General features: G+C 46.9%; 1 protein-coding gene across 1 annotated transcript; it reads left to right on the plus strand.

The window, feature by feature from the left end:
* Nucleotides 1-2,863: 2,863 nt before the first annotated feature.
* On the plus strand, nt 2,864-16,406 carry LOC124671215 (disease resistance protein RGA2-like). Its single transcript, XM_047207624.1, has 4 exons — nt 2,864-2,923; nt 12,864-13,532; nt 14,123-16,252; nt 16,377-16,406. The coding sequence occupies exons 1-4, from the start codon at nt 2,864-2,866 to the stop codon at nt 16,404-16,406; spliced, it is 2,889 nt and encodes a 962-aa protein (XP_047063580.1).
* Nucleotides 16,407-19,595: the final 3,189 nt, after the last annotated feature.

Here is a 19,595-nt window from a genome sequence, read left to right on the forward strand (position 1 = left end):
TTTTCTCCGTGCTCTCACTGAGTCGCTGTAAAAGCTAGTGAACCTCCATTCTCCTACACCTGTAAGATCATCTTTTTTTTAGATAACAAGCAAAGACTTTGCCCGACTTTAAATTAATAAAGTCACCATGGTATCAAGTTAAGATACACACTGCTGAGCATTACAACTTCGCCTAACGCTAGTAAAGATAGGCATTTTCAAGTTTCAGCAAGACAAGGTAAAACACTTCGAAGCAGAAGAACAAGGCTTCCATGACGTATTGGCCGTCCCCAAGGTCCCGCACCGAGGCATGAGATACTTCGTCATGACGTCGCCGGCTTGAGCTGCACGTACAGCTCCCTTAGCTCGCGTGCCATCTAGCTTATGCCCTCCTTTTCTCTTGACTTGAATTTTAGGCTCCACAATTGCAAAAAAATGATGATTTTGTAAATAATATCAGCTGAGTTAGCAATAGTTTTCTTTTCAATAGCAAGTTTATTGCGTGCGTTCCACAGCGCCCAAGACTGAGCTAGAAACAAGACCCACAACAGCCTTCTAGAATACCCCGAGAAGCTAGAAAGAATGGCATGGAATTGGGCGAAGCTGGCGGCTGGCATCCTCCGGGGCTCCACACAGAGCACAAAGGCCATTGGACGGACCGAGTAAGCACCCGTTTGCTCCAGGTGCCAGGTGACCTTGTCTTACCCAGATCTGAGAAGCACATCAGACATCAATCCTTGGAGCGCACCCCACTGCCGCAGGCCCTCCTGGTCAAGCGAGCGGCGGAAGTGGACCTGCCGGGAGTTTTGGTGGAGCGCTTCAGCAACCGAGATAGCTTGGTTGTCGCAAATGGCAAACAACATAGGGAATGACTCCATGAGGGGACCCCTCCCACACCACCAGTCCATCCATAAGTTGGTTCTAGCGCCGTTGTGCACCTCGTGCTTTGCGCCAACTTTGAAGAGATGCTTGATTTTATGCAGACTTTTCCAAAATGGGGATCCTCCTTGGCCTGATCCCGAAAACAGGTCCGAGGCGTTGACAAACTTAGAACGAATGATACGGGCCCAGATCGTGTCCTCATCTTGGTAGAGCCTCCAAATCCATTTCAAAAGCAGCGCAAGATTCATCTTCTTGGTATTGAGCAACCCCAACCCTCTGGGTCTACAAACAGTTGGCCAGTTAACGAGGTGATACTTTCTCTTTGGTCCTGCCCCTTCCCAGAAGAACTTGGATCGATGAGAGTCGAACCTCGCATGAATCCCATCATGGAGGAGGAACAAACCCATCGCAAACATTGGCAGGTTGTCTAAGCACGCATTAGAAAGAATGAGTCGTCCCCCTGAGGACATCAATCTTCCTAGCCATGGTTCAATCTTATTGGCAAGTTTTCGCACCAAAAATAGCCACTGTTCGAGGGTTAATTTTCTGTCAGATATTGGCAGCCCAAGGTATGTGAAAGGGAAGGAACCGAGCTTGCTGTTTAGCTTGTTAGCAATGGTGGTTCGCTCGCTGTACCGCTGTCCAAGCACGAACACCTCACTCTTGTGATAATTGATCTTGAGCCCAGACATATTTTCAAAGCATACGAGGAGGAATTTAAGGTTCGCAATATCCTTGTACGATCCCTGGATGAGGATGAGCGTGTCATCGGCGTACTGGAGGTGAGTGATACCCCCAGGCAGAAGGTGTGGGACTAGCCCACGGATGTGTCCGGCCTTGGCAGCAGCAGAAAGAATTCCATACAGAGCCTCACCTATGAAGTTGAAGAGCAGTGGGGAGAGGGGGTCTCCCTGTCGAACCCCTCTCTTATTTCGAAAAAACGGCACCACTTCACCGTTGATAGAAATAGCGGTTTGTCCCCCTGAGACAAGTTGTAAAATCCTATGGATGTAGCCTTCGTCAAAACCTTTGCAACGTAGGACTTCCCCCAGGAAATCCCAGTTCACCCTGTCATAGGCCTTCTCGAAGTCAAGCTTGAGGAGCACCCCGTTGTGCTTTCTCTTCCGTATGTCGTGTATAATTTCCATAAGAGCCAGCGGGCCGTCGAGGATGTTTCTACCCTTGATAAACGCAATTTGATTGCGGGATACTATTAGCTATAGGATCCAACTTGGAGGCGTAAGCTTTGGAGATGATTTTGAAAACTATGTTGATCAAGGCAATCAGTCTATACTGCGTGATTTGATCTGCTCCAGGAACTTTCGGAATAAGGGACAAGATTCCAAAGTTGAGCCTAGCAATGTCGATGCGCCCCAGCACAAAGTCATTAAAGATGTGCAGGATACCATATTTGACCTGAGGCCAGAAGTTCTTGAAGAAAGCAACAGGGAAACCGTCCGGGCCCGGGGCGGTTTCTGTCTTCATCTCCTTAACAATGGCCTCGAGTTCAGATTCAGAGAAGGTGTACGCCAGGCCCACATTCTCCTCCTCTGAGACCCGAGCATCCCTTTCCCAGGTAGATGACGCCAACCCACACACCCTTGGGGTTGACGAACCAAGCAGGTACCTATAGAACTCATAAACGTGTTGTTGGATGAGCTTAGGGTCCGTGATTGTTCCATTGTCCGTGATGAGCACATAAATATTACATTTCCTTCTCCTCCCATTGGCGACAGCGTGAAAATATGTTGTGTTCGCATCGCCCTGCAGAGCCCACCTGACTCTGCCGCGCTGCCGCCAGTGTTCCTCTTCCACTCTGTAAATGTGCAGAAGCTTCTCTTCCAAGTGATATCTTGAGGCCCAAGTGTCCTCATCGAGGCCTGATGCGTCTGCTAGCACATCAAGTTGGGCGATCTGGGTCAGCAAAGCGTTTTTCGTGGCCTTGGTGTTCCTACCAAGATTCTGGTTCCAGCCCCTCAAGTATTGTCTTAATCCTGCAGCCATGAAGGACCACCAGTCGATGATGTCGCGGCCACCCACCTTGGTCAGCAACCTCTCCCAGGTTAGCTGAACCAGCGGGACAAAGTCTGGGCGCTCGAACCAACTAGTCTCGAAGAAGAATCGGTTGGAACGTACAGGGAAGCCCTCCCCCGTGTCAAAAACAAGTGGCGTATGATCAGAACCAAGACTGGTCTCAGCGGACAACGAACACAACGGAAAATGGCTTCGAAGGATATGTGGACACAAACACACGATCCAGGGCGGAACGGACTGGGTTGAGCTGATGATTAGACCAGGTAAAACGCGCTCCCGTGCGCGGGATTTCCCTAAGGGCCCATGACGCAATACTATTGTTGAAAAGGTCAATAAGCGTCCAGTTCAGATTATCATTGTTCTTATCTTCGGCTGCTCTGATAAGGTTAAAGTCACCCCCATGAGAATCGGAAGGGCACACCTGGTAATTTTGTTCGTAATCTCGGCCAGGAACCCCCCGGAACGAGTCTCTGAGCATCACATCTATGTGCGACCTACTGTAAGATTTTAGGCTCACAGTAGAGGAATTATTCCAGAACAACACCAATCCCCCACTCAAACCCTCACTCTTAACTCCAAACGCATTTTCAAATCCAATCCTCCACATGAGATTTTGTGACTTTTCCTTTGACATCTTCGTCTCTGAGAGAAAGACCAAGGAAGACCTATGCAGCTAAATCAAGTTGCTTACTTCTTGAACTGCCTCAGATTGCCCTACACCCCGGCAATTCAAAGAGAGTATATTCATGAGGACGTGGGCATACACTACGGGAAAAATAGGCGTCGCCGTGCAGCCTTTCTTTGCCGTGTGTCCCCGCACGGTAAAGATTTCTTTGCCGTGCGCACAGATAAAAACACACGGCAAAGATCTTGGCCACAGGAAAGATAGACACGAGCGCACGGCAAAGATACGATTCACGGCAACGATAGAAGAGGCCGCACGGCAAAGAAATATGCACGGCAATGACACAGCACGCCGCACGGCAAAGATTCGGTGCACGGCAAAGGCGTAAAGCATTGCTGTGCAACGTTGGCGCACGGCAAAGCAGCCTTTGCCTAGTGTTTTTAACAAACGCACGGCAAAGAAGGCTTTGCCTAGTGTAAGCGCACAGCAAAGAAGCGAAAACTGCATTTCTTCTCATCTCAAAAGGTGTGGCGTGGTATAGTTGTCAACAAACGTACACTTAGCCCGGTGGCAAGGTCACATGCTTTCCATACTCCGCGTTCTAGGTTCGATTCCCAGACCAGCTAATTTGAATCTTTTTTAAATAAAACATGTTTGGCACACGGCAAAGAAGCTACCTTTTGCCGTGCAACGTTGGCGAATCACACGGCAAAGAAGCCTTTGCCGTCAATGGCATTGCCGTGCGACCTTTGCCGTGTGTCCCCGCACGGGAAAGCCTTTGCCGTGCAAATAGTGGCATGGCAAAGACATATTTTCCCGTAGTGATAGCCCAGCGTGGTTGGGGTCGCAGCGGCGCACCCCAATGACCAGAGTTCAAATCCTGTCAGGAACGAATTTCTGGAATTCTCACACCGATGTCCCGCTTCTACTATATCATTTAGTGTCTAGTTCCTCCTAGCACTAATTCATTTTTTTTGTATATTCATTGGGATTTACCTACTCGCAGATCCGTGCTTGCACACCAATCAGACCCAAACAAAACAATTCCAACTGCTCCACAACCAGCTTGAAAACTCACCCTGATTGGAACGCTCGTGATCGGACGGGTCTCTGCTCGTCCCAAACAATATGTGGATAAATTAAGGTGGTTGTTGCCCAGTTGCTCGATCGTTTCTTTTGACGGAGAATTAATTTGCATGCTGAGTCCAGATCGGTATTTGTATCATTGTATGGGCTTACGGCAGTTGTGCACGTTCTAGTGTTCCACGGAAACGTTAATTAGTGTCTGTACAGGGAATAGACATGACATGACAACTAGCTAGCAGAGAGAGAGAGAGCGCGCGCGCGCGAGAGTATAGAACTCCAGATCGAGATGGAGCAGCGCAGACCCTCATGTACGCGCGCTTTGCGTGTCCACCATCGCAAGATCGATCTGCTGTGATCATCCGTGCGCGCAATGCGGTGTGAGGCGTGCAAGCCTGAACGACCGGCCAACGCGCACCGAATGACCGACCGATGCACTCGAGTGAAACGCCGGCCTGACGATCCTTCCGTTAATTCGATCGTCACAAATAATCATCACCCTTTTCGCAAAAAAAAAAAATCACCCTGCCTGCATGCTCGTCAAAAAAAAAAAAATCACCCTGTCTCCATCTCCTTCAGCAACAGGCCGCCAAAAGCACAAAATGAACAGGATCTCGGATAAATCTCGACATTCTTTTCTATCATTATCGGATGAGGATATTATCTCTAGAGGAATTCAAATAAACAAGTTTTTTTTAGCTTCGATGCAAACTATTAAAGATGTTGAATTGGATAAAACTATAACAATGTTGAAAAATAATGTGGAAATACAAATAGAGCACGATGATGGCCCTAATAACTTATTAACCTCAAAAGTTTCAATGCTTGCTGAAGATTTGATTGAGAAAAAGAGAGGGAATTAGAAGATCAAATGGATCTACTGATTCCAATTGCTCATCTAAAAAAGCAACGTAAGAAAGGTATTTAATGTATCTTCTGTTCGTAGAAGTTCAAGATATAAAGTGAAAAGTTTACTCATGATGAATAGCTTAAAAGTTCCAAATTGGAATAGTGAGGGTTTCCTTGACACAGCTAAACATCTTTCGAGAGACAATACAGGAACATAAATTAGATTTCATCGTCTTACTGGAGATGGCAAGATCGAATTTCTCTGATCCCACTAGTGGAAACATGGCCTTTTGCACCGGTTTTTAAAGGCCATATGCACCGGATGGCCAACCGGTGCAAACCATCCGGTGCAAAAGGCCCCCCCTTTTGCACCGGTTCGCTTACGAACCGGTGCTAAAGGGGTCTCCACGTGGCCGGCTGTGGGGCGCTCGGCGGGGAAGCTTTTGCACCGGTTCGTAATACGAACCGGTGCAAAAGGGTTGGGCCGCGGCAGCATTTTAGTGCCCTTCCCTGCCGCGGCAGGGAATTGCACTAAAACGCTGCTGCGGCAGAGACTCTGCCCCATTTGAAACACGGTATAATATTAATGCAGACAATTCAAATATATATATATATATATATATATATATATATATATATAGGAAACCATTATATTACATATATCGAACAAAGTGACACACGTTCATGCATATATATATGTCTACATCAACTTTGATACTGGATGTCGGCCACATAGTGTTCTCCGTCTGGAGCTAAGACTTGCTCAACTAAGAATCCCGCCAGCTCTTCTTGAATTGCTCGTACAAGCTCGGTTGCTAGAAGACCGTCCCGCAACCGTTGGATCTAATAATTTGAAGAAGGTACGGTGGTCAATATATATATGTGTGTGTATGTGAATGAAACAGAAGGTGATAAAATAAAGCCATGAATGTTGTTTACTTACATCAAGTTGTTCCAAAATGTCCCTCTTATGGTGGGTATTCTGGCGGATGAACTCGCAAACGTAGTACCCGCATAAATTATTCCCGTCCTCCTGCCTCAAGCACTTTAGGAGAACAAAATTCAATCAAAATAATATATATATATAATCAAGGATGATGATAATGGTATTGAAACTAGAATCAAAGAGATGCGCGGCCTAGCCAGTAGTACTTACCGGTACATGTTTTATTCGTAGTTCTTTATTCTTTAAACCCGAAGACTTGTTGGTGAACCGTTTCCAAGCCTTGAGGAGGATATCAGCCATGTCCCCCCACGCCTCAAGGGGTTTACTCTTCGAGTCCATGACTTCTACTATCCCGGTGTCGGGTTCAATGACTAGCAGGATATAGTGAAACCTGCGGACACACATATATATGCATAACTCATCAATTACACTTAACACATGGAGTAAGCGAAAAAAATTTAATGTGTGAAGACAGTAACACTCACGAGAAGTTGTAAGGAAATAGTATTGCCCTTTTGTATGAGTTTTTCCTTAAGACATATACCAAGTTATTCTCCGTGTCCTTGGGAGAGTTGTGGACAGTATACCCATTCACGGTATATGGGTCAACGAACCCAAGATCATAGATTTGCCCCTTGCGGCATTCGCGGATCTTCATTCCGCATAATACGGTGAGAGTATGGTTATATGCATGCAATGGACGAGCCGCGGTAGAGACTTAATTACATAAATAATACTTACGGACGTAGGCACTCAGCGAGAGATTTGTCGAGGGCGTCTTGGTTGAATAACTGAAATAATTCACAGAATTCGATGTTCATCACGTCATTTCGCCCGTAGTGCTCATCTGTGATTGCCACCATGATCCAGTTCTTACCATCCTTACATTTTTCCATGTACCAATTATGCAGTCTTCGCAGTTGCGTTGATAGATTAGGCAACTCCTCAGCTCTGACAAGAGGTTGCCCGTACTTGTACTGGTATGCTATTTGGACAGCATCACCCGTACTTGTATAGAATTCTGCATCGATGCGGCTTAAGTACTCAGGAATACTCATACCGGCTGCATCCGCCTCATCTTTGTATAGTTTTACCATCTCCGGATCAAAGCACGCTGTGACATCGGGATACACTTGGAGCGGGGGGCACGAGTTTTTCTGGTTTCCAAGCCGGGGAACTGGTTTCCCGTCTACCTTACTTTTTTCCCACCGATCTCTTGCCGACACATTTGACTTGCGAATAGACCGGTCATAGTTCGATGAAAGACTTGGCTCGAGGTTGATGAAGGTTCTTCAGCAGTTTCAACCGCTTTTCCGGAGATATAGCTGGCTCCGGCTCAAGCTGGGGCTTTTTCAATTTCAACATTTGTTGCTTGTGCTGTTCAGCTACGATCTTGGCATTTTCCTCAACTGTATAGTCATAAGGTCTCTTGGGAGGAACCTTAGGCACTCTTGGGAGGGGCTCCTGTTTGCGTCTCGGTGATCTGTTACGACTCAGCTGTGTCGTAGTGGTCCGCCTAATTTTGCTCTTAGACTTGGGCTGCGGCGGCGGAGAAGGCTCACGCGGTGGCGGAGAAGGCTCACGCGGCGGCGGGGAAGGCTCACGCGCCGGCTGGGAAGGCTCACGCGCCGGCGGGGAAGGCTCACGCACTGGAGACGGCTGCATCGGTGGAGAATGCTGCCTCGGTGGAGACCTTGTTGGCGCCTTCCAACCCGGAATCACAATGAATTCCTTTCGCCATAGAACTGTAGTGTTCTTGGCTTCTCCCAGCTCTAGCAAATCCCCTTCACCGGCAGGGTGGTCAAGCCTCAGCGGCCCATACCCATCCATAACTTGATCCACCCCGGCAACAGCGTAGCCAGGTGGAACCGGATTGAAGTGGTATCTTTGATCAGGTATTGGCGGTAAGACATAGCCGACCGCCGCCTTGAGCGTTAAGTAGCCCATCGTTTGAAAATGTAGCTCACAAGGTGTAGACTCTGTGATAAAGTCCACAGGGTAGAGATCAAGATCCATCTGCGGATCCACAGGGGAGGGAGGAGCCATCTGCGGATTCACATGTGCATCATCACCAGGCAGCTCCGTGGAAGCCACGCTGCTTTTCCGCTGAGATCCCTGGCCGGTAGCATCGAATGCAACTTCTTCTACCTGCAGATTAGGTTGAGGTTGGGTGATCGTGATCGAGCCCGACATTATCATCCTCACTTGCTCCTCTAGCTTAGCAACGCGTTCGTGAACCACATCCTTTTGCCTCTCGACGGCTTCTATCGGGATATTTCTTCGTTTCTGCAGAAACCCAATACACCACGGCTTGCCACCTGATGTGGTTCGTGTTCGTCCTGAGTGTTCAGGATTCCCAAGGGCGCGTGTGAGCTGGTCCTTCTCTCTTTCGGGACGGAACTTCCCCTCTTCAACTTCCTTTGCAACATTTCTAAAGGCTTCGATGGAAAGTGGGTTTTCCTTATGTCTTTGTGTATATATGCATAACCCTTGTGCGTCCAACGTGCCCCCATGCGCGTAAAACCAATCCCTTGACCGCTGGTTCCATTTCAGTACCTCTGGCTGGATCCCCTTTTTAATTAGCTCGTTCTCCCATTTCTCCCACTTAGGCCTCGCCAGCCTTGTAGCCTCCTCGCCCCATGGTATGGAAGTACATCTTATTAGAAGCATTTTTCGTATTGGTGTCAGACCTTTTCTTTGCCTTGTCCGATTTCTTTAACTTCACAAATTCCTCCCAGTGGTCTTTTATCTTCTCATAGGGGCCATTGAAATCAGGAGTCTTCCCTTTCTTGACAAAGAAGCTATCCAATTTCTTCTTGTAGTCGTTGAACTGTATCGCCATCTTCTTAAGAGCCCACTTCTTAACTCTTCGCCGTACGCTATTCAGCTCGGGATTCTCGTGGTCCGGCCTCGTCATTCTCACTATCGTAGTCGGCTGGCTCCGGAAAGGTGAAATTTACCAGCAGCTTCCTAAACATTAGACTTTTTAATCTCGTGTCGACATAAGTAACTCCTTCGTCCCCCTTTCCAGGTTTCTTCCATTCTTGAGTGGTGATCGGGACGGTGTCCCTAACAATAACTCTGCATTGACTTACAAACTTTTTTGCGTGAGCCTTGGGAGAAATTGGTTCGCCATCTATCGCGATTTCCGTGATGGTGCACCTTTCATGGTCTTCCATCCTTCTGGCCGCGCCTCGTTTAGTTCTGCCAGTAGAGTTTGTTGATCGGGAGGTCTAAAAGAAGAAACAACGTTAATACATGTATATGCACAAATCTGGACGCTTGGTTAATTAATATATATACACCTCGGCGTCGTGAGCTTCTCCCTCGCAGTCGTCACCTTCTCCCTCACCGGAGCCGTCTCCACGGTTGTCTTGCTCATCTTCCTCACCGGAGGCGTCTCCACGGGTTCGCTCGTCTCCCTCGCCGGATTGGTTTAGGTAAAGAGAGGTGATATCCTCATCATCACGGATAATCTCCTCGACGAGGTATTCTTTTTCTAGGTCTCGTTCCATAGTTTCTGCAAAGACTTACAAGTTATTCTAATGCTATAAACACAACGAAGCAGTAATTAACCAAGATAATGATATAAATAAATGATCAAATATTAGAGTTACACATATATATATAAGTGCAAATTAAGGATAATGCTGAATACATAATCAAAGATCTGAGTTACACATATAGCTCGATCGGTCCCTAATACATCACACTACAAGCTCTCAACGGCGCCGACCGGGTCCCGAGCCGCGCCGGGTGAACACCCAAAGCCACGGAACAGTAACGGGAGCATAGCTAACATGAGATCCCCGCATAACTGACCATCCGGTCCTATACATGGTGTCTAACGCATACATGTAACGGCGAACATGCTCATCCTCCGCTGCAATGCGCTGAGCTACCACCTCCGGCGGGGTCGGCTCCCTCTGAAACGAACGTGGCCCATAAGACCTCCACCATAGAATATCCGGGTCGACGACGGGACCCGGATTCCGCACCAAGGTGCGCGCCCTGGAAGATAACACCTCCCAGTGCCACCCCGGCGGAGCCCAGTCCCGAACTTCCCCCAACTGCCGCAACTCCTCTAAAATTGTCCTAGCTCCGTGACGCGGCGGGCGCGGCATCGTATGCAAACTAATATTGAATTTGAATAAATTACTTATGAATATATATATCTTAGTAACAAATACTACTACTTTTGTCTAACACATACATTTTTATCTAACATATATTTCTAACATATAAATTTCACTAATATTTTCTAACAAATATTTCTAACATAGAAATTTCTAACAAATAGTTCTAACATATAAATTTCACTAATATTTTCTAACAAATATATATCTAACATATAAATTTCACTAATATTTTGTAACAAATATTTCTAACAAATATTCTAACAAATATTTTCTAACAAATATTATCTAACAAATTTTTCTAACTCTAAATTAACTAATATTTTCTAACTCTAAATTTTCTAACAAATATTCTAACATATAAATTTCTAACAAATATTCTAACATATAAATTTCTAACAAATATTATCTAACTAATTTATCTAACTAATTTATCTAACTAATTTCTAACAAATATTATCTAACTAATTTATCTAACTAATTTATCTAACTAATTTCCTAACTAATTAAAACAAAAATATAAAAAAAAACAAAGGCCGGGTCGGGCGGCTCACCTGCGCCGGCCGGAGAAGGGGCGGCGCGCGGGGGGGCGGCGCGCAGGGGCGGCGGCGCGAGCGGTGGCGGCGCGCGGCGCGGGCGGTGGCGGTCGGCGGCGGCGCGGAGGAGGCGGCACGGCGCGGTGGAGGAGGCGGCCGGGGGCGCGGGCGGAGGAGGAGCCGCGCGGCGCGGGCGGGCGACGCGGGAGGCGGAGCGGCGCGGGAGGAGGAGGATGGCGCCGGCGGGCGTGCGAAAATTGGGCAGCCTGCCGGCGTCCAATTCTTCCTCGCGCGAATGGGGAAGAAAGGAGAAGTGCTTTGCAGTTATAGTGGAGGTCTTTTGCACCGGTTGTTGGCTCGAACCGGTGCAAAAGACTCTTTTTCGCTGCCTTTTGTATTTTCCCGCCATTTTTTTGCGTGTTTCGCGCGGGATAGGTTCCCGCCACGACGCGCGCGTGCTAGGTTCCTGTCAAACGACGCCGCGCGGGATATTTTCCCGCCACGACGCGAGGGTGATTTTCCCGCCACGACGCAAGCGGCGCGCGGTATATTTTCCCGCCAGGACGCAAACGGCGCGCGAGATATTTTCCCTCCACGGCGCCGCGCGGGATATTTTCCCTCTATAAATAGTACGTCCCCGTCTCTCCCACTTCGATCATCACCAAACCCTAGCCCATTGCACAATGCCCCCAAAGCCGCACCCGCCGCTGGCGGAGGTGGACCCGCAGCTCGCGGAGATAGAGGAGTGGGAGGAGCTGCAGCGGCAGGAGGCGGCAGCAAAGAGGGCAGTAGAGGATGAGGTGGACCCGCAGCTTGCAGAGATAGAGGAGTGGGAGGAGGCGGCGCTAGCGGCTACCATAGAAGCATTTGAGAGGCAGAGTCTCCAGGAGCTGCATAAGCGGCCGCGTGTGGCGGATCTGGATAGTGAGGAGATGTATAAGCGTCGTCGTGAGGAGGAGCTGCGGCAGGAGGCGGCAACCAGGAGGGCAGCAACGAATGCGCGGAAGAACTAGTAGAAGTTGTTATTATTTTAGTTTAAATTTAGTTAATGTTAAATTTCAATAAAGTCGTTGTTGTTGTTTTAGTTTAAGTTTAGTTAATGTATCTTGTTAAATTTCAATAAAGTCGTTGTCTTTAGTTTATATACCCTTTTATCCCGGTTCCTGGCTTGAACCGGTGCTAAAGATGGTGGATTGGTTTATATACCTCTTTTATCCCGGTTCCCGGCTTGAACCGGTGCTAAAGATGGTGGATTAGATTATATACCCCTTTTATCCCGGTTCCTGGCTTGAACCGGTGCTAAAGATGGTGGATTAGTTTATATACCCCTTCGGTTCCTGGCTGGAACCGGTGCTAAAGATGGGGGGCTAAATCTGGGGGAGGCTTATCTGGTGTTTGCCTTATCTGGGGTGGCCTCATCAGGGGGGGGATTATCTGGAGGCACATTGCTATATATAGCCCCCTCCGGGGAGAGTAGAGAGAGCAGCCTGAGAGGCAACGACCAAGAAGGAAAGAGCCTCTCCGGCGAAGCTTCTCGAAGATGTCTTAGATGGCTGGCCGTCTTAGACATCTTCGGAAGCTTTGCCCGAGTAACTCTTCCCGCAAGTCATGCTCGGAAGCTGCTAGTATACACCCAACAACCAGTAGCTCAGGGTAAGGAGGGCTTCCGGGAGCTTTTCGAAGGAAAGAGCCTCTCCGGCGAAGCTTCTCGAAGATGTCTTAGATGGCTGGCCGTCTTAGACATCTTCGGAAGCTTTGCCCGAGTAACTCTTCCCACAAGTCCCGCTCGGAAGCTGGATGGACTCTCCAAGAGGGCTCGTAGTTTCAGCTTTATCAAGCTGGAACTCTACCAAGACCGGAAGACGGCCCGCCCTCTGCTTGTTGATCGCAAGACCGATCCGTTGCTGGAGCGGTCGGCCGTGGTTGGAGAGAAGATTGAAGACGACACAAGAGCGCTTGTCCAGCTGCTCACGAAGGAGGTCACTGACAAGAGCGATAGCCGCAGGGTGGTTGCCATTGTTGGTGTTGGTGGGATCGGCAAGACCATCCTCAGCAAGAAGATCTTCAACGACGAGGTCATCCAAGGTAAGTTCACCAAGAAGATATGGTTGAGTATCACACAGGAGTTCAATGGGGTTGAACTACTGAGGACGGCCATCATCGCTGCTGCGGATGGAAAAATGCCTGAATCTGCAGGAATCTCTCAAGATAAAGCTGTACTTGGGCCGGAACTCGTGAGTGTCATCAGGGACAAGAAGTTCTTTCTTGTGTTGGATGACATGTGGGATATCAGTGTATGGAACAACCTGCTAAGCGCTCCTTTTAGCCACGGTGCCGCTGGTAGCCGAGTCCTCATCACCACCAGATATGATGCAGTTGCACGAGGCATGAGAGCAGTGCAACCGTATCACCATGTCAGCAAATTAGGGCATGAAGATGGCTGGTTGTTGCTCACAAAGCAGGTGACTGAGTAACTAGTAGTAACCTCCACTCTATTTCAAGTGAATAATAATCTACTCGTCAGCTAACAAGGGACATCACGATACTTTGATGTGCTCTCAATGCTTACTTCCTTAATTGCTCCTATACTGTTTAATGCGTCACTATGTATGTCCACTGTTGTTTGATGAACATACCCATTTAAATAGGCTGACAGAAGCGAATGTCTACACCACACTAACTGCTTGTATAACCATCACAGTAAACTTGATGAATTTTCATTTTCCAATGGCTGTACACCTTAAAGTTCTAGTTAGCTTTCAGGATAACTAGACTATCCTCTAACTGAATTCTGAATTAATTACTTGCATGGCTGTTTCAGTGTCCAATTCTCTGATATGTGCTGACATAACTAGCTAGTCAGATCATTTTTATGTGGTAAAAATATAGAGAAGGTGGCATTGGCCCATCATAATATCTGGATTGGGGCAGCTACAAAATCATTTATATTCAATAGATAATTTTATGATTTTGCATGGAAACTCAGTTGATTAAGTAGACCGTCTAATAGCCACTAAATATCTTATGTGTTCCCTATTGACTCTACCTGCAGGTACTCGGAATGGAGAAAAGTGATCCTGAAATTGATATGCTAAAGGATATTGGACTGCAGATTATAGAAAAATGTGATGGGTTACCCCTTGCCATAAAAGTGATGGGAGGACTCTTATGTCAGAAGGAGAAAGAACGGCGTGATTGGGAAAAGGTACTGCATGATGCTATATGGTCAGAATCTCAGATGCCAGAAGAGCTAAACTATGCAATATATCTTAGCTATGAGGACTTGTCTCCTTGTTTAAAGCAATGTTTTCTGCACTTCTCGCTTAAGCCTAAAAACAAACAATTAGATAATATGCAACTTGTTAGCATGTGGATTGCTGAAGGGTTTATTCATGGGGACTCTGATATATTGGAGGAATTAGGAAGCGAGTACTATAAAGAGCTAATATCGAGGAACCTCATAGAGTTGGATACATCATGTGTCGGCCAATATATTTGCCATATGCATGATGTTATTTGTTCATTTGCTCATTTTATGACTAAAGATGAAGCACTAGTAGCTCACAACGGAGAAGCTGTTAGTAAACATAGTTTGCAAAGGTTTCTTAGGTTATCTATAAAAACCCAGGCAGTAGAATCAGATGAATTTGAATGGAGAAATTTACAAGAGCAGAAATCACTAAGATCCATAATATTGATTGGGAACTTGAAGATTCAGCCTGGTGATTCCTTGGTTACCTTTTCTAGTCTACGGACTCTACATGTAGAATCATCAAATTTTGGCTTATTGGTTGAATCCCTGTGTCAGCTCAAACACTTGAGGTATTTGACAGTAGGAAAATGCAATGATATAGAAAGCCTGCCAGAGAACCTTCACGAGATGAAATTCTTGCAACACATTAGTCTTGATGGTTGTGAGAATATTGTGAAACTTCCTGATAGTATTGTAAAGTTACGAGAACTGAGATATCTTGACATTGACCGCACATGTATAAAAAGTATGCCTAGGGATTTTCATGGTCTAACAAATTTGAGGACACTATATGGGTTTTTTGCCCACATGGATGGTGATTGGTGCAGTTTGGAAGAGCTTGGGCCTCTTTCCCAGCTTAGGGCCATTGGATTAGTGGGCCTGGAGAATGTATCTAACGCCTCATTCGCGACAAAGGTTAGGCTTGGTGAGAAGGCGAATCTTTCTGTGATGAGCTTAGACTGTAGCAGTAGACTCGAGGGTGATGGACTGGTCAAACCTGGAGCCTCTGAGAAGGATCAAGGAATACTGGAAGACGTGTTTGATGAGCTCTGTCCTCCGTCTTGTATAGAAGATATTCGCATAGATGGATATTTTGGGCGTCAGCTCCCAAGATGGATAATGTCGACAGCACCGGCGCCCCTCAAGAGCTTGAAGATACTAATGATACAGAACCTGGTTTGCTGCACCCAACTCCCTAATGGTCTGTGTCAGCTCCCATGCTTGGAGTTTCTAAAGGTCAGTTGGGCTCCAGCGATAAAGCGTGTTGGCCCTGAATTCGTGCAGTCCTACGGGCAACGTAACCATACTTCATCCCAGCCAGCACCTATGTTTCCAAGACTGCATGAGATGATCTTATTTGGACTTTTGGAATGTGAGGAGTGGGAATGGGAAGAGGAAATGCAAGCTATGCCCCTATTGGAAAAACTTGATATCGAAGAGTGCAAATTGAGGTGTATTCCTCCTGGCCTTCCTTTCCATGCAAGTTATTTGAAAACATTGACCTTACACAGAGTCCAGTACCTCGAATCTATTGAGAACTTTGCTTCTGTAGTTGAGCTTGACCTGTATGACTTGCCAGAGCTGACTAGGATCTCCAATTTTCCCAAGTTGCAAAAGCTTGAGATCAGATTCTGCGAAAAGCTCGAGTCGCTGCAGGAGATGACTGCACTGCGCAAACTTGAGCTGTGCTACAGAGAGAAAGAACTCCCACTTTACCTGCAGACTGTCAAGCCAAGCTATTTGCTGCTGAACTGTAGAGCAGAGATACTCGCTTCCATGGCTGTGGGAGAATCTGGCCCTGATTGGGACAAGTTCAGCCATATCCAGCATGTCGAGGCTTATGCAGCTGATGAAAACTATAGAATGCACTACCTGTCTTTCACAAGCAAGCCCTACAAGATGGATATAAAGATCGAGCCAAATCTGCAGGTATTATGTAGTTCAATTGCCTCTGTCTGAGATAAATAATCTCCTCCAGTTGATTCCATCTCAGTTTTCTTTATATGCTAGAGGCAGCTGAATATAGTTCCTGGTGTTTAATTTCGCTTGGCAGGATGACGGTGAGGAGGGCGGAGAGGATTAAAATAAAGAGAAGTAGGCGGTAACTCGAGAAGAGGAAGTAGTAGTGGCAAGAACATCCGAGGATGGGATGCAAAATCAATAAAAGGATACGTATGTCTCCCACTTCTTCTACTACTACTCTTTTGGCTTTTTCCACTTTTGAATCTTCTACATTTTTTTGTATCATAACATTGTTATATGCCCATCCTTGATTGTTATATTTTTGAGAGAAAAACCCCAATTTGGTATATGAAGTTGCCCGGATGTGCGTTTTGGTCATGAACTTGCAAATCATGAATACTGGGTCATGAAGTTGCCCTGCGCGAGTGTTTTGATCACTCCGCCACAGCAACCATTAGTTTGCGGACGTGGCCAATTTTTTTTTGCAGATTGCCCCCTAAAATTTATTTTTCCTATTTCTATTTTTTCATAAGTTAAATTATTTTTTAATCTGTATTTAAGGACAAAAAAGGGTATCTGTTACGAATTTTATTTGCCAAGACCTGTAAACGTTTATGAGAACTTGCTATGTAACCAGAATTCAGAAGGCATTTGACAATCTACAGCTTGCTAGTGCTAGTTTTGGGCAATGAACAGTGTTCCAGTATGAAGCTACATGATAACTTTAATATTCAGCTAGTATTTAAGCACAAAAGCGCCCCTAAGAAATGGGTTTATTTTTACTTTACTTTTGCAGGCGGCTTTACTTTCTTTGTCGGGCCCATACACGCCAAGTGTTCATCCGTGCAACCTCCATGTGCAGGCCAGGGAATTAACCTTCCTTTTCGAAAAACAAAAATGCAGCTTCGGTGATGTGATGAGGAGTTGTAGGCCAAGTTGTGCTTGTACTCCATATGTAGTGGTTGTACAGCACTACACCTACATCTTTACTAACCATATTGTGGAGATCCTCGTTGGCAAGAAAATTAGGATGCAAATGCGAAGCTTACAACATAGCAAGAAGAGTGGAATTTAGATTCCGCATTGATTTGTTACTGAATATCATAGAAATTCAAAAATGGGAGAAGGAGAAGACAGGGCAGAAGGCAGACTGTTGTTATGCAGAGTTGCTGATCTTGCCCCGTAAGAGTTTCTCAAGTTCTTCACACTGACTAGTAGGTGTGCAAGGCTCAGTTATCGCCTTTTTGTAGCGAGGAAATTATAAGTTGTCAGGTATAATAATGGTGATAAATCCTTTGCCATTTTAAATTTTATTCACTATTGAGTGTTCGTGTGGTGTACATCAGTCTGGATGGTAAAACATAATAATATGAGTAGGATACAATGGTGTCAATACATCATCATGTAGGTAGTGGTACATGTATCATGAATTACTGCAGCAACTCTAAGCCGCTTCGATGAATGGGGATAATACATCTAATCGTGAATTCTGGATTCGGTGAAGCAACATGGTCAGACATGATAATCTTGTTCTTCCTTAGTTTCTACTAGTAGGAAATCAGATCAGCTGCTCTGCACCCTGCCATTCTTTTCACCGAAGATCCGGTTGAGGATGGCTGCCAGCCTCACGCCTCCCTGCGCAATCCTCTTCTCGACGACGGGCAGCGCCTTGAAGAAGTAGTCATCTGCACGCAGTTTTATCCCGATAAAATGTCACCACATGCACTTACTTCCAACCGGCAGCGCCTTCGAATTGGGTAATCGATTTGTCATTACCTCCTAAGGTGATGTCCTGCTCCACGCCCTCGTACGCGTCGCAGGCCAGCAGCGCGCTCTCCTTGGCGTACCTGCAGTTCAACTTCAGCCGTCAGGCTCTGCAGGGTATATATTTCACCTTGTCAGCTCATGGTGAACTCTTACGTTTCAGCGCAGGTCTTTGTCCTGAGACGACACGCCTCCCACTGCTTCTCCTCGTTGGACCAGACATCCTGCAAGAAGATTCAAATATTACTCGAGGTGAAATTAAGCTGCAGTGGTATGGTTCATGGGATGGAATGCAAGACACTGTTGTGCAGTGCAGAGGTAGGTAGCAGCTTACGGTGATGTTTCGCTGGATGGCTTCGATCATGGTGGCCTGGTCGTTGTCGTAGAAGTCCTTCATCGCCGTCTCAATGACGCTCACGTCCCATACATGGTGCAGGTTGCCCTTCCTGGTGTACCAGTGGACGATGATGGTGTTGCCGCCGAGGTCGTCGGCGTGGCCGCAGTGGAGCGGCTGGTGCACGTCGCCGACGAAGTGGGCCAGGAACATGAGGCTCTCCGTCGGATCATCTGGCGCCAGAATTCAGCAACCCCATGGATGGCGTAAGAACACAGTACATGACTTGCCTGAAATAATGGAGTTCGTGCATATCGTTGAGTGAGAAGCTTACATGGGCTGGACGAGTCCTTGAGCGCGGCAGTGTAGTTATTGATCGCCCCCACCACGCACCTGTCCTTCTCCCCCTTGGTGTCGTGGCAGTCCCCTGTCCGAAAAGAAAAACAAGTCAGCTTGGAAGCACAAAGAAAAATGATGTGATGATTCTGACGCGATCGATCTGGGTGTGTGTTGGTTGGCCTTTGGCTTGTTGTTCTTGCTTGTCAAACTCTGGCCGCAAGGCCGTATATATCCTACCGCGAGCTCTACGACAACGTCGACAAGTGTTCAGTGAGAGCCAGCGATCGACATCACTGCTCAAGCAAACGCCTCGTTCATGCTTGAGCAGTAACGAAGGCCTAACCTGCTTGCGCAATCTAGCAAGATTGGCAGGCCAGTCAGTCATCCTATCAGAAGAATTAGTATATTCCCTTTGAGATACACCAAAGAGAGAAACTCTATGCCTTTTTTTTCTCTCCTCTGAAGCGGTTAGCTACAACTGCTACTGACCAGCCAGATAGATATATGATCAGGGTTGCTTCAGTAACGAGTGAAGGTGACGTGAGGTACGTGTATGCCCAGGGTTGCACGCGAGCACGGCAAATAACGTGTTGGGGCGGACCTCTAATTAAGCACGGGCTCAAGCTCAAAGTCAGAGCACCACTCAACGTCCGATCGCGACATGCTGTTACTAAGGTTAGGTTAGCGAAATAGTGAGCACATGGTGGCCGGGTTGCTTGCGGCGCTATGTGACCGTCTCTCCCGGCCTGCTTGAAGTCGTGGTCTGTAAATTGGTCGCCGTGGTTCGCATGTGTGGCACGGAACAAAAATCGCTCGCTATCTGCCCGTTGCAGTCGCAAAGCCAACGAACGAACACGTGTCTCGTTTCTGAAT

Source organism: Lolium rigidum, chromosome 7 (assembly GCF_022539505.1).
Source record: "Lolium rigidum isolate FL_2022 chromosome 7, APGP_CSIRO_Lrig_0.1, whole genome shotgun sequence".
Taxonomy (NCBI): Eukaryota; Viridiplantae; Streptophyta; class Magnoliopsida; order Poales; family Poaceae; genus Lolium; species Lolium rigidum.